General features: G+C 42.3%; 3 protein-coding genes across 4 annotated transcripts; all 3 read right to left on the bottom strand.

Annotated features, from left to right (window-relative positions):
• Nucleotides 1-332: 332 nt before the first annotated feature.
• Nucleotides 333-6,016, bottom strand: LOC103986754 (probable galacturonosyltransferase 6). Of its 2 annotated transcripts, none has more exons than XM_018827187.2 (9): nucleotides 5,753-6,016; nucleotides 5,596-5,648; nucleotides 5,457-5,498; nucleotides 5,247-5,358; nucleotides 5,055-5,125; nucleotides 3,572-3,810; nucleotides 3,063-3,420; nucleotides 1,380-1,898; nucleotides 333-873 (listed from the first exon to the last, which is right to left on the bottom strand). In XM_018827187.2, the coding sequence occupies exons 1-9, from the start codon at nucleotides 5,931-5,933 to the stop codon at nucleotides 598-600; spliced, it is 1,851 nt and encodes a 616-aa protein (XP_018682732.2). In that variant the 5' UTR covers nucleotides 5,934-6,016; the 3' UTR covers nucleotides 333-597. The 2 variants fall into 2 exon arrangements, with proteins under 2 accessions (XP_018682732.2, XP_018682733.2); XM_018827188.2 differs by having other exon boundaries at nucleotides 731-978.
• Nucleotides 6,017-7,630: 1,614 nt separating this feature from the next.
• On the bottom strand, nucleotides 7,631-9,347 carry LOC135639701 (AP2/ERF and B3 domain-containing transcription factor RAV1-like). Its single transcript, XM_065153567.1, has one exon. The coding sequence runs from the start codon at nucleotides 9,339-9,341 to the stop codon at nucleotides 8,199-8,201; it is 1,143 nt and encodes a 380-aa protein (XP_065009639.1). The 5' UTR covers nucleotides 9,342-9,347; the 3' UTR covers nucleotides 7,631-8,198.
• Nucleotides 9,348-18,150: 8,803 nt separating this feature from the next.
• Nucleotides 18,151-19,332, bottom strand: LOC135640402 (zinc finger protein WIP6-like). Its single transcript, XM_065154792.1, has 2 exons — nucleotides 18,856-19,332; nucleotides 18,151-18,770 (listed from the first exon to the last, which is right to left on the bottom strand). Exons 1-2 carry the CDS (start codon nucleotides 19,306-19,308, stop codon nucleotides 18,279-18,281), a joined length of 945 nt encoding a protein of 314 aa, XP_065010864.1. The 5' UTR covers nucleotides 19,309-19,332; the 3' UTR covers nucleotides 18,151-18,278.
• Between the last annotated feature and the right edge of the window lie 162 nt (nucleotides 19,333-19,494).

The raw sequence follows: 19,494 nt of genomic DNA, 5'->3' as shown, positions 1-19,494 counted from the left end.
CGTAAATATAAAAATCTCAATGTAATTCTTAAAAATATAAGAATCGAAATGCTAAAGATAACTAACTATAGAAAGTAATCTATAATTAGTCCCTTGTAGATCTTAACACGATAGATTGATGCATATAAGAAGATAAGAAAAGAAAACAATCCCTTGCCTCGTACTTACCTCTTATTACAACCTCGAGTACTTAGGAAACTTGATGAGGTTATTTCAACAATTGTTGTGATGATTCATACTTGAAATCAAAACTAAAGGAGCAACAGTGCAAGTACAAGTACAAGAATTGAAACACAATTATAGTTCATGGTAGGCAACTGCACAAGCAAGTGTATTAAGAAAAATGGCATCATTTTCCAGTATATATAACCTTTCAACCATCTGTTTATTCCGCATGGTATAGCAAAAAATAAAGAAATAAATAAATAATGCCAACAAGGCTGTGTGGAAAATAAGAAAATGTCAAAGGCAGATTTACATCAAGGAATGTAGTGTCGAGGAAAAACATAGGTAGGAAAAAAGATGCTCATGTACACTGTAAAAGAACCAAATAATATCAACTATCAGCTGAAAAGAAGACTGCTAACCTGCGGTTAACTACTCATGGATGTTGCATTGTTGGATGTAGGGGTTACTGTAGTCAAGAAACCTGGTCCAATATTTTCTGTACTTTGCAAGTGCAACATCCAACCATGGCTTCATATTTCCGTCGTAGTGTATTACTGCTGCCCTCTCAATCTCTGACCTCCTGACGCTTGAATGACGACCAAGCCCCAAAACGTGCCACCGCCTGTCCAGAGTCATTGTGTGGTTGTAGCAGAGCAACTGGCCCAACAGAGAGCTTCCTGCTTTCCATGGCTGCTTGCTATTTTCCTGCAGTGTCATAGATCCTCAGGAACAGACAGGAGCAAGTCCAAACAATTTCTCTCGTCATGAGTCTTTAAGGTTTTCCATTCACCAATTCAACTTCTGAATGGCCTGTTAAGATTGACAGGATAAATGGCCCATGTGCATGAAACCACGGGTCAAATGTCTTATTTACAGCATGACAATTTGTAGACCTCTTTAGCCTAATGTTAAGATCCACAAACCCAGTGAGATTTTAGGTGAGTCAAAGATCATTACTAATTACAGTATGCATCCATCAAACCTCCATATTGACCAAGATAGACGTCTCTCCGCTACTACCACCTAAATATCATCAACTAAAACTTTCCACGAGTACTCAAGGAGAAAAGGCAAAATAGTTACTAAAAATGCCCGTATGAATCCGTAAAAGCACCACCAGACTCCACCAATTAATAACTGTTCATGCTAATGATGATATAAATTTAGAAAAGAAGATATAGAACAAGAAACATACAAGCAATACTACTTACTAGTTGCTTCCAGTGGTGGTAACTTCCTGTTAAACCTCGTCTTCTCCACTCCTGCAGGTCAAATATGTTCATGCCGAATGCCCATGAACAAGCCTTGGCATCAAAAATATTTGCTATGACTGGATCCGAAAGGTTCACAAGTGTTTCCAATTTATGTGATGTCTTGTTGTCCCTACAGATATCCACTGCTCCATTGACTTTCCCGTTCATATCCACACTCCACAATCGTCTGAGATCTCTTTGCACAACCACATCATGGTCCAAAAGCATAATCTTGTTCAGCAAGGGGAAGAGCTCTGGCAGATAGAAGCGAAGGTGATTGAGTGGTGAAGTATATCTTGGATCAGCTTTAGCTGACTGCACAAAAAACGAACTGAATCCAGCAGGCAAGAATCGGAAATCATCCAAGCTCTGGATCTGAATGGTAGATTTTCCAGGAGGATTCAATAAAAACCACATCACCATTGCTGGAAAATTATAGGAATTGGTTACCACATGAAAGACAATTTTCTCTGGTTCCTGCAAAAGGGCTAAAAGTAAAATTTTCAAGCATATGCACTGTGATTGTAACAAAATAATTTAGTTTACCTGATACACTGCCAACTTACTGTTTTATTAGATTAATAAAATTATGATTTAACTAGTGTTTGTGCATGGCAGTCAAGGCATAACACCAGAAGACTTCCTAAAGCACACAAGAAGCAATTTCACCAGCTAGCTGAAAATGAGCCAAGGCACATCCTGTTGCTCAATATGATACATCCATATTCGAAAATAAGTAACTTCTTAATAATGTTCTAAAAGACTATTCTGGGGGTCCTGGGTATGACGTGATGTGTCTAACCAATGCTTGGGTGCTAAGGCTAAGATTTCTATGGGAATAACATATTTCTAGAGTACAATGCTTACTAATAACAAACCAAAAGATCTGAATATTAGAAGAATCTAAAAGAAATACTAACAAATTAAAATATATATATATATATATTGTTAATGTACAGCAAGTAAAACAGAGCTACCAACCTAAAATTCCATACTATGTCAAAACAAGGGTCATCTACCACCACAGAAAATATCTTATTCATCTCTTAAAACGCGTAAAAAGAACGGGTTTGAATCGAACTCCATGACTTGGTTTCTCTCCTTTTGTCATCATTTCTCTATAATTAGTTCATATTAGAAGATTCAAACTGAATGAAAGACCTAGTGAAGATACAGAAATCCTCACTTAACCTCAATTAAATGTTTAGAGGTTATTCTGTTGAGATATGCACTACAGGACACAAGAAGGGATCATAAAAAAAACTTAACATATGAAAAGGGCTATAAATAATCCCAAGATGAAAATTCAAGTTTCTCGTGATAGCCATTAAAAAGTTACAATATGCACTATCATTTAAGCAGAATGCATATGTACAAACATAATCAAGGTGTACATAAATATAGTCGATGCCAATTCATCCTGCATATGCACCAGAATTTAAACAGTTTCACATTGCCAAATAGTGCAGCCACACAGTATGCAAACCTAGCCAATCACCCAATTAAATTATCTGTCAAATATAATTTCTAGTTCAAATTTCCAGAAGAGCTAAACCTATGTGATATTACTTTCAATTTCTCATGCAGGGCCCACATAGATAACTGGAAAGTGTATGCACACAGAGAAGAGGAAACTTTTACCATGGAAGTAGATGTTGTTGAGTTCACAAGCACTGCACATGCCAGAACATTGTCGGAGAAAATAGCATAATGATAGAGAGCCAATTTATGCACGTTCTGACTGTTAGGCAACTTTCTCTGTTCAGGCTGCAATGCAAAGTACTCGGTGGTGAGACGCATGGATAGACAGTGAAGACCCCTGGGGAAGGTCCTGGCTGTAAGATGAATAAGATATGAAGCTTGGTGCTTCTGTGCCCTAAGCTGTTCTTCAGCATTGTATAACTGTGCATGCAGTTTTGATGCCACTGCAGAGCAATCTGGATAAGCCTTTCTAGCTTTGGACAGAGTTACTTCCATGGCTTCCAATTTCTGTAAATCACTGAACAAGTTCCATTCTCAGTCAAAAGAAATTGGTAACTTCCATGCATCAGAACATTTCATGGCACATTGAAGCCCTTTTGCCACAGTATTAATTTATATGGATAATAATGCTTCAGTCAACTTTATTAACTTAGAAATGAATATTGTACCTCATGAATAAGTCTGAACTTTTGTTGGTTCGACCAAGAACCCTTTCTATCTCTTTTATCCTAATTTTTAGCTCTCGTACTAAGTGAGATTTACTATTGGATGAAGAAAACAGCAAGTATGCCTTTGCCATGTTTATCTGATCCTCCATCTCCAATATTTTCTCAGTTGTGGATGATTGAGGGGGCAAACCACTTTTAGTTTCACCACTAGTTCTGTTGGATGGTCCCTGCTTGTTATCCTATTGAAAAACAGAAACAATCATGAAGTTTACATGTTTACAGAAGCACTTCAACAGTTTAATCCAACAAAGATCTAAGACCGGCATCAATACAACTCGCTGGTTTATCTTTTGGAGGCTTGGTCATTTAAATTTTATTAGGATCCAGTTGTTACTCAATAGGCAGAGATCAGCATTAATTAGTATATGCTTACTTTTGGAGGAAGTTCTCTTGAAATAAAAAACAGAAAAATGGTTGAAACAAAAAGGGGTGAGTGAATCAAAATTGTAGTCATAACTCTATTTTTCGACTATTAGGCATTTCTCCTTTACCTAAAATAGCTGTCAAAGATAGAACAAGTACAATAATAACATGAGTAGTGTTATAGGACGTTATAAAGAAAACAAAACATAAATGCACCAGTAAGACAAAGTAATTTATTTTTAGGAGAGAGAAAAACAAAGTAAGAATTAGTTACAATTGACAAAAAAAGAATATCATCAGTGTCTAATTAATACCAAAGAGTTTGAAAAAAGATATATTATTGTGATTTGCTATTACAACTGCTGGTGGTAGCAGATAAAGAGCCAATTCACCATACCTAAACTTTAAAGTATGTCAACATTCAATTATAATATGCTTTATAAAGTTCAAACCCTGATTCAAATTAAGATTGTCCACCAGAATACGTAGCATTATAACTAAGACAATCTTATCTAGTGCAGTGAAGGTAAAGGTACTTAGTAACATGTTCTTTACAGAGTTATGAAATTTGTCTTAAACAGGATGCAGATATAGTATTTGAATCTCGTTGCTGAAGCAAGTCATACAGATATTCTGGCTGTATAAGTTTCATTTGCAAGAACAAAGCCTCTAGCTCAATCATGCTGAGGATATGAATTTCTACTAATAGCAATGGTACTTAAATTATTATAATATACTATTTTCAAATCATTTCAGGACTAATACACCTTACGAAAAAAGTGCCAACAATGTTTGTGATACTACAACACTTTAAGGCTTATGAGTACCATTCGTGTGGCCCCATAAGCAACTAATAAGTTGAAAACCTAAACTGTGAAACTGCACATTTGACAATATTGCATGAGTTATCACACATATAATCAGGTAAACATCCACTTCCATAACCTAAAACTGATTTTGAGAATGCAATGAAACAGAACAAAAGCAATCATTTAGCGGCTTCTTCAAATCTCAAACAGTAAGTATAGTGTAAGAATTCTCATTGCATTGAAAAAAGTACCTCTCCAATAGCAGAACTTAACAAACGATTTTGATGATCCTCACCTCCTCCACTATTTCTTGAACTGGGGTCTTCAAGACACAAGGAGACAAAGAAATTGACAGATCTAATAAACATTAGATGCATAGATTGACAAGCTAAATACAAAAAAGAACATGAAAAACATCGATGAGCAAATTTCCATAGAACTACCATTTGCTACACCAGAAGTCGTTACGTTCTCACTATATGTACTCTGAACGTCCGTCAAGTCCTCGTCGTTGTAGATAATTCCTTTCGGCTCTTTCACTCCGCCACCAACTTCCTGAAACCCCGAAAACGGTAAACAACCAGCCGTATAACCACAAAGGAAACAGAGATAACGAGAGGCAATCATATGTCTATATACAATAAAGCAAACACCTGCTCGATCGCGTTGAGCTGCATAGAATTAGAAGCATGCACCTGCACTCAGACACAATATAAAGAACACATCCATGAAACAACAAAGATTCAAAAGGGATAAGAAGGGAAAACGCGTAGAACACAGAGTGAATCATACAGGGGATAGATTCTTCACAATGCCGTTGCCCTCCCTGTCGGACTCCTTCCTTGCTGCATCGAATAATCCGACAAGAATCACCTAAAGCTCCCTCGATATAACTAGTAAACAAATCAACTGATCAAGGAAAGGGCGCAGCGATATAAGATGGGATCACCGTGAGAGAGGAAGATTTCGGCCGCAGGGACGCGAAGGAAGAGGAGGAGTGGGGAGACGAAGGAGGCAGCGAGGAGGGCGAGGACGACGACCGTGGTCCACGGCCGGCGGAGCACCACCATCGGACGGCAAATACCACCACCAATACCACCGCCGACGCCGCCGCGATTACGGGCGACCATTGCGCGAGATCGGCATCAGGCCTACGGTCTCCGAACTCGCCAACGGCGAAAGCGGCAGAGGATGAGAAGGAGGAGATAGAAATCGCCATCCTCCTTTTTATTTTCGCTCCAATTTTATTGGTCTTTTTTGAGTTTGGCTCCCTATCACATTCGTATACACCCTTATACTAATCGTATTTGCATATTAGTCTCGTCGCATCTTTGCAAATACATCCTTCGTACGAGTAAAATTTCGTAACGGAGCCGCAAGAATCACAACTTGCGGTACGATCGAGTTTTTAAAGGAAATTATATCCTTACTTAAATTTTTTAAAAAACAATATTTTATTTATATTTTTGTATAAAATCCTTGGTTTTATAGGAGTGTAATGTTTTTTTTAATCTTGGAGTTTTGTAATGATTTATATGAGAGTTTTAAATATTGATTCGTACCGACATACCAATATGTAGCGTGGTACACCAAGATGTGTATGTCTATCAATATGTCTCGGTATTGATCAAAGCACTAATACCGCATGGTAGAGGATAGTCCGTGTACCGATATCTTCTCGAACAAATATATATCGTCCCAAATAATATATATTGAAATTAAAAATTTTATTTTATATATCTTATATGGGTAAATCGACACTTAACAAGTTATTTATAACTCAATCATATATAGTAACACCTTAGCGACAAAAGAATATAACACGCAACACAATCTAAAATGAGCATATAATCCAATAATTATGCCTTAGTTCTTAGGATATAGGTTAATCTCTTAAGATTTTCATCATACTATAAAAGACCTTATGTACACCATCATAAAACAAAAGAAACACCACTTATCAATTCAAATCACTAGATTACTCGTTTCTAATCTAAATTAATCATTCTAAAACTTGGTATAGATTGAGTCCTCTAAATCTTTTAATAACTAAAGCATCGAAGGGGCTTTATTAGGTACATATCCAATGTATTTTCGTCGTTCTTTGTTTCGATGTTTTATCTAGTTTTGTCGATAATATTTTCAAAAAAAAAAGGTCACGGTTGGATTTGAATCACTCTGAATATCAAGCAATCAAAATATATTTTAATAATATTTTTTAATTAGGTATAGGAAGGGCAAACATGTGAAGGTATTAGAATGTCGAAATAATTTTTTATTTTTATTTTTTTTTTGAAAAATTGAGTGTAAAATTGGTTTTGATAAGTAAGTGATCAAATTGGATGCCATTATTGATTACTCATACATATTTCGGTTCATTCTTATCTCTGCGAACCATAATTTAAATCTTTAACTAATTAATATTCATCTGTATGTGATTCATCTTCTGTGTCAGCACGAATGCAATCATGTTGCTATTAATTGTGAGACATAATACGTTTATCTCATGCTGTTCTTTAATTAGGTGCCTTTTTTCTTTCCCTACCTTCATTGGTTTCGAAGACGACATCAATCTTGCACTGTTTGATCCCACGAATTATTTCTTTTCATCTGTATGCTACGATTAAGTTGGAAAAGTCAAGACTGTTTTAAGACATTTGTTTAGATTAAGAACAAGTACGATACTAATTCATAAAAAAATCATGTCAGGTGGAGCAAAGAGACGACTCACTTGGCCACCATCAACATCAATCATCCAATGTTTGACACAAGACAAGATGAGATTTGTAGAAACTCGAGATATGCACCGAACATAGATGACTTGCACTAACGCAAAACTTCTTCGCCTTTATCTTGTAATTAAGAATACATATGGAGATTACCATCGGACATCAACATGAACACATTCATAGAACATATCCTCCGAGATGCCATTTCCTTCTCTTTATTTCGTGCTCAGATCCTTCATGGATGATGCCAGAGTTGACTCGTCCGTGAGACACTATCGAATGCAGCACCTCTTTCCTCGTGCATGTACAACATGAAACATATTTAAGAGATTGTCCTCCTCTTTTGTTGCAGAGAATAATACCATGTCCCCGTTTCCCATGCTTGCATCGTGCGGGTTTACCTTCTTACTCTGGCAGGGCATTAGCATGACTCGTCTGCTGAACACAATGATCTTTGGGAAGCAAAACAAAGATGAGATGCATCGATCGATTAAGATGGATAGAAACGCAATTATATGTGGTCGACAACATTGAAGCAACGCCTTCTTTTTATTGTTCCTTTTTCTTTCCTTGCAGCTGATGTTTCCAATCCTTTCACCAAAGATTCTAACTCTTCATAGTAATCGGACATATTGCACGACGGATTGGAAATCAAAAGAGCCAACACTACAAAGCTTGTGTGCTTTGCCTCTTGAACAGCTCCCTTGACGAGATCAAACCCATGTCCCTGCTCCTCTTCCCATTCCAACCGATACCGTCCCCGTCCATCACACCGCCGCTGACGGCCACCGGAATCTTAACTATGTTTACTCCGAAGAGCCTCACCGCCTCGACGGGAGTGGTGGGCGCGTGAACCCCTGCGGCAGCGTATCTGCCGACGGATCGTCTCCTGCAACCGATGAAGAGCTGATTCTCGGGGCCGGTCGACCGCTGAAAGGTGATGACGTCGCCGGCTCTGAGCCCCTTCTCCTTCACAAACCTGCTCCAGCCCTTGGTTAGCACGTAGCTCTGGCTGCTGTTCCAGTAGGAGTACCGAAACCGCCACACCTTCCCGCAGGCGTCCTCGAAGTTCAGCAGCAACCCCTTGCAGGCGGCATCGCTGGTTTGCTGCAGCGGGAAGTGCTTCTCGGCGTGCTGCTTCGGTATCACCAATCTGTTCAGCTTCCCGACGTCGCTGGGAGTCACGGCCTTGTCGAAGAGATGCTCCCTGTACACTCGACCGAATGTCTCTTCGTGGGAAGGGCAAGGCTTCCTCCTGTCGGCGCCGGAGTTCCTTCTACTTTGCTGCAGCTCATCGTAGTAGGTGTGCTTACGTAGCATATCGACGATCTCGGCCTTGGAGCGCGAGTTCAAGAACAGGAGTTCCGCCGCATCGTTGCCGTCGGTCACGACGAGCGGCTTGAGGTTGGTGACCGCGTCGCGCCCGCGGAACCGCTGCACCGCCACGTCGTACGCCCGCGCGGCCTCGTCTTCCTCGTTGAAGGTTCCCAGCCAGACCCGCTGGTGTTTCTCGTAGATCTGCGCCCCCCACCGGCCGTTGGGCTGTGGCACGACGCCTTTGTACTGGGAAGACGGCAGCTTCCGTAGCTTGGCCTCGAGTATGACCTCGGGATCGAGGACGACGCTCGTGCCACTGCCGAGACGCAGCAAGCCCCCCGGAGATGGCCGTGGCGATGGCCGTGGCGGAGGAGACTGCTTCTCGGTCTCGCTGCAAACCTGCTCCGAGCCGCTAGTCTCCATAGGACGTTTGAGCTTGATGTGATAGTCGAAAGCTTGGGAGGTAAGGAAAGAGATGAGAAAGAAAGACATAAAAGAGTGTCAGCGGTACAAGTAATTAATTAGGTTTGTATAGGGTTGATATATAGAGCCAATGGAGTGATTATTATTAGATTATTAGCTAGCTTGCATATGATATATCTCATGCCATGCTCGGTCAACACCAAGTGATGGTGGAACAAGGTTATTGGGAAGTAGGAGTGGGGGGAGTAAAGCTCTCTTTACCTTGGATGAGTGTGTAGGTGAGAAGAGACGGTGCAAGTCTGGAATGGTGGGGTGGGACCTGACCCTGATGCAAGTGGACAGGAAGAGGCTTCACGAGTGTGGACCATGCCTTCTGAATGCATCCCCCCTGAGCTTTGCTGCTTCTGTTGCTGATGGTGGTGGGTGGTGGGTGGTGGTGGTAGAGCTGATGAACATGGCCTGCCCTGCCCTACCCTGGCCTTCTCTGATGCCAAAGTCTCATAGGAAATTGCATGCGCCAAAAAGCAAAGGGACAACAACACCATGGAAATGTTGCTCTTTTGTTTCTTTAGATTTCAGATGGACTTACCCATCTCTCACAGTCCCTCCCATGCACAGAAAGGTGCATGCGCCAGAACCCTAGCATGACATGGAGGTGGGTAGGGGGGGGAAGGCTAAGAAATCTAACATGTTTTCTTCGCAGGGATCTCGTGGAGGTGATTGAAATGTGGGTTCAGAACAGCGGTCGAATGTCTCCTTTGTTGCCTGTCTCTAAGTGGGGTTCTGTGTCCATGCACTGCATCAATCAACTCGTTCCTACAACCCGATAAATCTAAATCTGGAGCAACCAGTTTCTCCAGAGAATCCACTCGTACTACAGCTGCTCCAAGCAAACCATATGTAGCTCTGCCCATTGTATCAGAATCCAAACACATGCATGCTAGGCTACAGCAAATGGTGTCCATGGAGAGCTCAGCCTTTTGATGCCCAAACCTCTAAACCTCCTAAGCTTGGAATCTTTCTTGCCACAATGTTTCTCTTAATTACCAGTAATCATACTATACTTTTGATCATCGATTAAGAAGCTAAGCTTGGATGAGTCAGATGCAAGCAGCTTGCATGGGGTTTGATCTTGTCAAACCTTTGGAAACGATCGTCCAACGGCAACCGCTTTAGATTGGCTGTCTCATTTTACCCAACTTTGCAGTCTCTTCTCTTTTTCTGTAACATGAATGAAGTCAAGTCAACGCATATCCTAAATTCCATAAACTCGGTCAACATTCTTAATTTCGAAGTAACTGTCTATATACACCATTCATTTGCATAAAGTCAATCTTGCAGTAAATAACTTTGCCTGAAAAGTCAAACTATTTCTACATCCAACTCCACCCTATCAATTCAGTCAGCAGATTAATATTGATGAATGAATCAAACAAGTCAACTTCATTTTGTTTTTACTACTTTATATTTCTTTTTTCTTCTTCCTTGCAACTAATTAAATGCAGTTTCCATAATATTATATTATCTTGAATTGAGTTGGGTGCTGAAGGAAGAACCAGAGAGATTTTTCTTCTCACTTCTATGGCTATCAGAAACCAACTTCATCAAGTACCGGGATTGTACTGGAACACTGTTCATAGTCCAATGCTAACATGTCATATTCATATAGCAGCTATGAGGTCGTCACCTTTACTCAACTGGTGAAGGTTGTTTTCAGCAGTGTTCGCGCAGTATGTTGACTGTGGCGATTGTGACCAGCACAGTGTCTATTAAAATATCAGACATTGCTCCTCTATAGTATGCATCATGTCATCTTTGCTCTCTTATCTCACTTTCACGTTTACTTTAATGCTTTTGTATGAACGGCTTGGTTATCCTTATCGTGATTCTATGCCGAAACCTCATCACCCACTCCCAAGTGCTCCAATGCAATCGCATTGGAGTTGAAGGAAATCTTTTGATTAAGTCAGTGACTTTGTTAATTCTCTCTTCAAAGATCTCAGTAAAAAGCTATCTATCTTTGCGTCGTCAATGAGCTCAAAAAATTACCTTTCTTCTTTTGAACGCTAGCCGAGATATCCTTCCCTTTGTCAGAAGATAGAAGAAAGAGTTCCCAGACTCGTCAGGCATCAACATGCGGCAATTGTTTGTTGTCATGTAATGAAGATTTAAGGTAAGTTGCTGGCTTTTGGACCACTCGGTGGGGGAAACAAAGCCAAATAATGGTACCATGCAGGCAGAGAGCACAATGAATGAGAAGCTATTCACGAGGAATAGTGTGTACTCTTGAGATGGGTTTGCACAGGTCGTTGTCTGATCCCAAATTGGCACTATCGAGTGGTCCTCAAGGAGCACAAGAATCAGACACTGTGCCTCGTACTGCAATACTTGCTTTGGATGCTGATGATGCTGTAACCCATTCGCTCTATGCGAGTATAGCCTGCGAGCTCGGTAGCTATCTGCTGTCCCTTCTTTCTCGTCGTTGTTATCGTCGGCATCGCCGTCTGTGAATGTCTTCTTCTTCTTCTTCTTCTTCTTCAAAGAGGTAGAATGGATTGCCCACATGAGGTATATATAGTTCACGGAAGAAGAACAAAGTGAGCACACTATGTGATCAAGAGAACCAGTTGAGAGATCTAAATGCATACATCACAGTTTCCATCCGAAGCAATTTGAAGTTACTAGATTTCTTCTTTCTAATCCACCATAGCAGGTGAAGATGATGATGGCCACCAACTGTCGAACGATTAATGTGTTGCCTACTCCCTTGAAGACCACAGCCCTCTGCAAGCTTCAAGGACTGGGCCGTTGGCTAATTTAAGGTAGACAGGAGCCTTTGCTTTCGAGGACCACACCGGGAAACCTTGAAAACAGGAATCGGGACTCCCACAATGTTCTTCTTCTCCGTTCCTGTTCCCTGTTGGGTCCATGTCAGGAGCTACAGATGCCTGCAACATCTCCATGACAAGGTTGGCAGGATTCCTGTTCCCATTATCTCGTCTGGTGTTTGCATCCTCTCCACCGCACATCATGACGACCCGAAGAAGAAGGCCATTCACACAGTAGGAACAAACAGAAAACGGATGCAAACTACGTTAGGAAGAAGAAATCCACGGTCCTATTGATGGTTGGTGATTCGCTTTGATGTTTCCGACAGTCTCACTGCAGTCCTTGTCCAACCTAGTTGTACTCACGGACAATTCTTAGCATCATCACGAGACATCACAGCCAGAAATGCCCCATCATCCCCCACGTAGCACACTTGAGACTTCAATGCTTGAAGCGATTCTGTGCATCCGCAGATTCTGACGCCATGCATCTCGAGCACCGACATGGTTGGATTTAGATGAGAAATGTAGTCTGTGATTCGCTTGGAGTACGTACGCAAGCTAACACATGCACCTTCATCACCGATGCCAGATGTGCAGGACCTCTGCAATAATGATTTCCTTCGAGCGACCTGCTGAAACTTGTGCTTGAGAACGAGAGTTGCTGAAGCTTCTCTTACTGCCACTGGTTACATACTTGTCAATAACGAGGACTGTGAATGGATGTGATTGTCCCATCTACTTACATATTATATGCGGGTTTGATGACCATTTCCATGCTGAACTGGTCGTGGCAGCATCTTCTATCCATGGTTTCATTTGTAGAGAGCTCGGTCTCTTTCCTTCATCCTGTAGTTGCCACTGGACGTACGCTACCTGTGCATGGGCCATTGAAGAGTGGTACAAACACATGCAAAGCAAGGTTACGGAGTCTCACCTACTCCACATTAATACTTGGTCACCAACAGAACAATCAATATCATATGACGTTGTAGCCATGCCTGCTCCAGTACCCATTCTTGTAAAGTCATTTCATTGATATCACCTGCAGTTTCCCAAGAAATGGCCCCTGCTGTCATGTCTCCAATTGAATAGCAGTGTTGATGGAGACCCTTATCTGAGACCTCAACACATCCAGTTTCTTGGTGTGCATGAAGTCACTAATCAACATCATACATGAATTAGGATGATAGCTATCGAGGCACCCATTGTTGTGCTCATGGGCCTCTTTCTTCCATAATCATCCTACTATACTGATGATGATGATGATGATTATATATATATATATATATATTGAACTTCATTTAGACTTTGATGGATCTAAGCATGTATATAAATATTGTCTATTTATAAGCGTAGAATAATAATTTAAACCAAGAGATCCTTATCTCTAAAATTTTATCTAATCAATTTATTTAAAAAATAAAAGATAATGATCTAAAATCTTTCATCTCAACATTTTGCCAAGTCAATAGATTGTAATTCTATAATTATGGCGGCAGAGTTCAGTTCTGCATGCAATTTTTGGGTTTCGGAAGAACCATTTCCTTAATAATAACATATCATTGTGCAACAACATGAATACATCGACAGTGATCGGGTGTTCCATATTATAGATGCCAGACAAAATGATACTTACTTTGTTCTTATTCCTTTTCTTGCTTAATATGAGAATGAGAGAAGGCTGCTGCTTTACTTGCCTCACTTGTGATATAGCCTTTGTTTCGGAATGGACTAATACATGGATGAGATGGACACGTCCTGCAAATAGCTCTCCCACTTGTGTTCTCTGACTTTTCCAGCGACTGTCTGCATCATATGCATTGCTCCTCATGTGCTGCCATGATTGCTCATCTACTTTCTTGCTTCAATACTAAGTATTTACAGGCAGGCGTACCTCAAAAAGAATGGTAACAAAATCATGTTTACACTTCTTTTGTGCTGCCATTGTTATGTGAACCTTCCTACAGTTACGAACTCGATGATCGTAGAAGATTCTGAAACCCAGCTTCATCCTGAGAATACAGATCAATCTCTTTCACAATGTAAGGTAGAGAGCTGAGATCCATTCGACACTGTTCATGCAAGCAAAACTAGTAGACGTACACGCAGCAGTGTGTATGACTACTATAATACCAGCATGTGCGATGTTGCCTGATTTCAGTCAATAGCAAATGATGCAGAAACAACGTTGCTTTGAGGTCGGGAAAAGTGCCAAACATCATTGGCCTTTCTTTTGCATCAAACCAATAGCTGATAGCAACTCAAGCTTATTTTCTTTCCTATATGATTACAAGAACACATGCAGCCATGATGGAATCATCTTATGCAAGGAGTGTTTTCTAGTGCATTCTACATTTCCACTAAAGCATAATGCTTTCGATTGAGATTGAAATTTGAATGATGACAAATTTCCTTTTATCACAATGACAATTGATCTCTTAATTATACTGTGCATCTTCATCGGTGGTGATGATGGATCAGTGCCCGTAATCATAGGAGTCATGTTGTTGCAACATCAGCTTTGATCACAAAAATATACATTAATATTGGGTTCATGATATCTCTGGAATTTGATCATAGTGTTTTCCTCCTTGTTGAAATATATCAAATTGTTTCCCCACCAATTTCTGCTAAAGTGCTTTTCTAGAATCGCTTTTAATTAGCAGATCAAAAGCAAATAATGGTCAGTCATCCAACTTTTCATCGGGGCATGTGCTGCATGTAAATCCGAGATGATGCTCGGGTGTCAGAAGATATTGATGTACGAGGAGAGATTGAAAGAGAAGAAGATTAAAAGAATAATTTCATATTAATAAATATCGAGAGAGTTAGATTATATATATATATACTTATCGGCTTCAACAGTTAAATCATCGTCCTCTTCTTCCCGCTGTCGTCGAAAGATGTACTGCTCAAGCGGCTAATGCGTGCATGTTTCTTCCTAAAAGCGACCTGCTAGATTGATGATTGCCGAAGGATCCGCATTTGGTCGTCACAGGAAAACGAAGTGTCATCTGGCGCTGCTACCACGAAAGCGAAAACGAACCATTCGTTTTTATTCCTCCTCCCGCCCCCGTTGGCTCGCATTGCCTTCGCAGAAGGAGAACAAAAGCAGCCGAGAAGATACGAGATTTGTCTAGAAGGTAGGTACGTACGTACGCAAATTAAAAGAAGGAAGCATGCATGAGAGAGAGAGAGAGAGATCTCCTCCCTTCGGCTGCAGTAATAAGGTCATGCCGTAGCATGTCGGAGGACCCACAAGGAGGCCCATGCAAAGTCTCCATCAGTATCTATTACGAAAGGAGAGGAAGCGCGTCCTGCGGTCATGACTGTTGGGGAGGATGTTGGAAAGCGGCACCGGAAGACCTTTGAACAGGGTGCAGAAGCTGCGTTGGGTACTTCTCCCGTAGCTTTCGGCCGCGGCCTTTGGCGCGCAGGGCTTTGGCGTGTTCTGGCGTGGCCGGAGCACACCACCGAGCTCCGGGCGTACCTTTTCCCGGCCCCACCCCCTCTGTCCCTTCCCTTGGGGCCCGCGCGCGTGGGGGACACGTCCTCCCCGACGTTGACGGGTCCTCCCGCGGGCCTCCCCTCCCACGTTCGCGGGACCCACACCCATCATTCCCGCTAATTACCGTGCACCCAGACTGCGACGACCCCTTCCTCTGTTTCAAGGAAACCTAAAAGAAGGAGCTGCTCGGCAACTTCTTCCGCTGCTTCACCTCTTTCCTTCTCCTTCTCCTTAGAGCTCCATACTAATCAGCACCAAACCAGTAGTAGATTTCACCGGGATCTAATGCTTAGGAAGTGTTCTCAGAACATATACATGCATGCAGCGTAAGCAAGCAAGATTACAGTGCATGCCAAAACTCGGAGGTGGGTCAAAAGACACATTTATACTTGCCGCTTGAAAAGTTTGTCTTGGTTCACTGCATCATCGGGAATGCGTATGCCTGCGCAGTTAAAGTAGGATGGCGATATGATCTTTATGGACGGAGAACGACTTCTCGGTCGAGCAAAATGTGGTTGTCGTCGAACTCGGAGTGGAGGTTCTGCATCGGTTTCTCCACCCAGCTGACTCAGAAATAGTGTACGTAATCATGTAAGCATTGCGAGAAATGTGAATTAGGTCAAGTTGATGCACTTCTCTTTCACCTCGGATAGACTGTGATGCTACTCTCTAATAGCCGTAGGAATCCATAGGCACGCGTAGCATTGGTAGTTTGAAGTTATCTGTATTTGGACAACTTTGAGGCAATGAATGATCCATTATGAATATGATAGAATAGATTGATTACTGCGTTTAAAGAATGAAGATGATTCAACGCCTGGATCATTAGATCATCGTGATGTTCTACCAGTCATTTAAATGTAAGCACCATTGTTAATGTCTGCTTGTGGATAGAGTGTTGAGGCATGGAGTCGAGAGAAAACAAAGTTAATCGAACGATCGATTTAGGATGCTTTAATGATTGATTTTGACTACTGGTTATCATTCGAAATAAAGACAAGAAGAATCCATGGTTCTCATTTTTGATCTAACTCTATGTTTCTCATGGCACACATTAGAAGCATTATTGTGATGTCATGGTAGGATACGAAATGATTTCAGAAGAAAGTTCGCTGTTAATTGCCTTGTTTTAGGAAAAGGTGATAAATCCATAAATAAAACCACTTTGTGACTTCATTTCATTAAAATTTGATGAACCAAATGTGAATTAAAACATCATTAAACTACATTGCAATAGTATGACACAGCTATTGGAAAAAAATAAAATAGAATATGTAGTTGTGAGCACTACTTGATTCAAATCAGAACTAAATTCATTAAAAAATAGAATTAATAATTTGATTTATGGAAGGAAATTAGCACAATAAATCTACTCCATCTCATATATCCATCACGTCAACGTAAACTACTACACAGGGATAATCGGAAATAAAGACAAATTATGCATAGCACCAGTCCAAGCAAGCCTCATTATATATGCAACATTATCGTAGAACAATGTCGTATGTTCTTGATGAAGCCTCCCGATTGCTTTTAGTGTCACACTTTGTTGGGTTCAACTCGAGAAACTAGTCAAACACATGAAAGGAAACCAGCTATGATGATCATGGGAAGAACAACGAAGTGGTAAACCATTAATATTTACCTTTACCTCTTAATTGTGGAGCATTACACAACAAAAAGAAAGGCATCATATGTGTGTGTATATATACATATGATCGGTGCAACATGCACATGCACGGCAAGATCATGGCGTCTGTTTAGCAGCGACATGCATCTCGGCATCAGTTTGGTGCATGGAATGGCAACAAGGGACGTAGGAGTCTGGGTTTCTCTTTCCGTGCAAGCTGATGCAACCAGGCATGCAATGGCATCGAGGCGTTACTGCTCGCTTTCTCTGAAGCTTGTGTTTGTTGTTGGCTGAGAAAGGCAAGGAGCTACAGTGGGTTGGCTCAATCCTTAGAGCGCACACATAATGGGAGCAGCCACTCTCTGCAGTCCACGTACCGTGCTGACACTTCTGCACAAAGCGTCGTCTGCGCGAGCAGGAGTGGCCGTGGAAGAGCCATCGCGAGAGAGAAAGAAGGCCACCGAAGTGAATGAGAGAGAGAGAGAGATCTGGAGTGGAACGTACGTGTTGACATATTAATAACTCAATGGCTGCACATAACAGGCATGAATACAGAGACGAACCCTTCTCTCTCTTTCTCAGTCATGACCGCATTTATGAGCAGAAGAGTTGCTTAATATGTGGAGGCTAAATGAAAAGACGCTACTGCCCATTTCCAGCTCTCTCTCTCTCTCTCTCTCTCTCTCTCTTACTGACCGTCTGTCCCTGCCTTCTCTGATCTGCCATGCAAGGTGTGCCAGCTTTAGTATGGTTAAGAGGGAGAATCTAATTTACAGTTCTTCAAGTCTTCTGTACGTGCTGGCAACTGCACTGAGATTAAACTGACTAGGCATGGAAGACTTTAGTGAAAGACAGAAGATACAGACACATACTGATACATAGATCCATTCTCTCTCTCTCTCTCTCTCGTGCACGGGACACAACGACAGTAGACAACAGTAACCTAAAGAAAGATGAAGTAAAGAAACTGATGGAAACCTCCGATTTGAAGTACCTTAGCATGCATCATCTACCTCCCTCGCTCTCGGATCCTAAGCTTAATGAAGTCTGTTACGATGAGCGCTGTCTCCATTGCCCTCCTCATCACGGTCCTCGCCATCTTCTTCTACCTCATCCTCCTCCTCTTCATCGACGCTCATCGTCTCCACGAGGTGAGGCGCATGGCCGCTGCCGAATGACCTCACGTGGTCCTTGAGAGATCGCTTGTGCTTGAAGTCGGAGCCGCAGATGCAGAACCACAGCTTCCCGCAGTTTTTCTCGTGGGTGCGCCAGTCGCCCCGCACCGCAAATGCCTTGCCGCACCTCCGGCACGCGTAGGGCCGCGCTCCGTGCTTGCGCTTGTAATGCGTCTGCAGCGTCCGGAAGTCCTTGAGCGGCCGTGACCTCGGGTGCTCGATGTTGTTCTTGCACCCCTCGGCGCAGCAGTAGCACGGCAGCTTCAACAGAGATGGTGACGGCACTTGCCTCGTGACGCCACGCAACGACTCCGATCCTCTCCGGTACTGCGAGCCGTGCCCCCACATGTGCATCTGCTCCGAAACTATCACACAGAGTTAGGATCGCAGGAACAGTATTAAAGGCTTGTAGAGACACGCGTGCATGACGTTCGTAGACCTGCATGTTGTTGTATCGGTTGAAGGTTTTGTTGCACACGGTGCATGAGAACTGGGTGGTGCCGATGAGGATTTCAGCGGGAGAGGGGATCCAGTACTGACGAGGAACGGGGTTGAAGCCAGCGGCGGTGGTGGCCACGCCGCTTGTGCTTGCACTAGCACTCGCATTGGGCGGGCCGATGGACAGCGCGATCGTCACAGGCGAGTCATCGTCCCCCCGAGTGGAAGACTGGGAGAGGTACTGCTGCTGCTGCTGCTGTATGAAGCTGGTATGTAACCAACTAGAAGCAACGGAAGTGGAAGTAGAAGAGGAGCAGGAAGAAGAAGCTGGTGAGGAGCAGGAGGAAGGGGTGCCTTGGCATCCAGGCGGCCAAAGAGAGAGCAACAAGACGGAGCGGTCTTCTTCCTCATCATTGGTCTTGGAAGACAAGGAGGTGCCACCTTTGGAGAACATGTTCGTCTAGAACGGAGAAGAGGGAGGGAGGATGAGGGAGTCGGAGAGAACAACAGGAGAGGAGGGGGTTTATATGGGTGTAGGGTTGGAGAGAGTGAGTGATTGGAAGTGAGGGCAGAGCACGTGCAAGTGGATGAGCATCGAAGAGACAAGGGGCCGGCCGAGGTGCGGAGGAGCGGCAGCATA

The sequence above is a fragment of the Musa acuminata genome, chromosome BXJ3-6, assembly GCF_036884655.1.
Source record: "Musa acuminata AAA Group cultivar baxijiao chromosome BXJ3-6, Cavendish_Baxijiao_AAA, whole genome shotgun sequence".
Taxonomy (NCBI): domain Eukaryota; kingdom Viridiplantae; phylum Streptophyta; class Magnoliopsida; order Zingiberales; family Musaceae; genus Musa; species Musa acuminata.
Note: the sequence above shows the minus strand (reverse complement) of the source record. Positions and strands in the feature narration are given on the sequence as shown.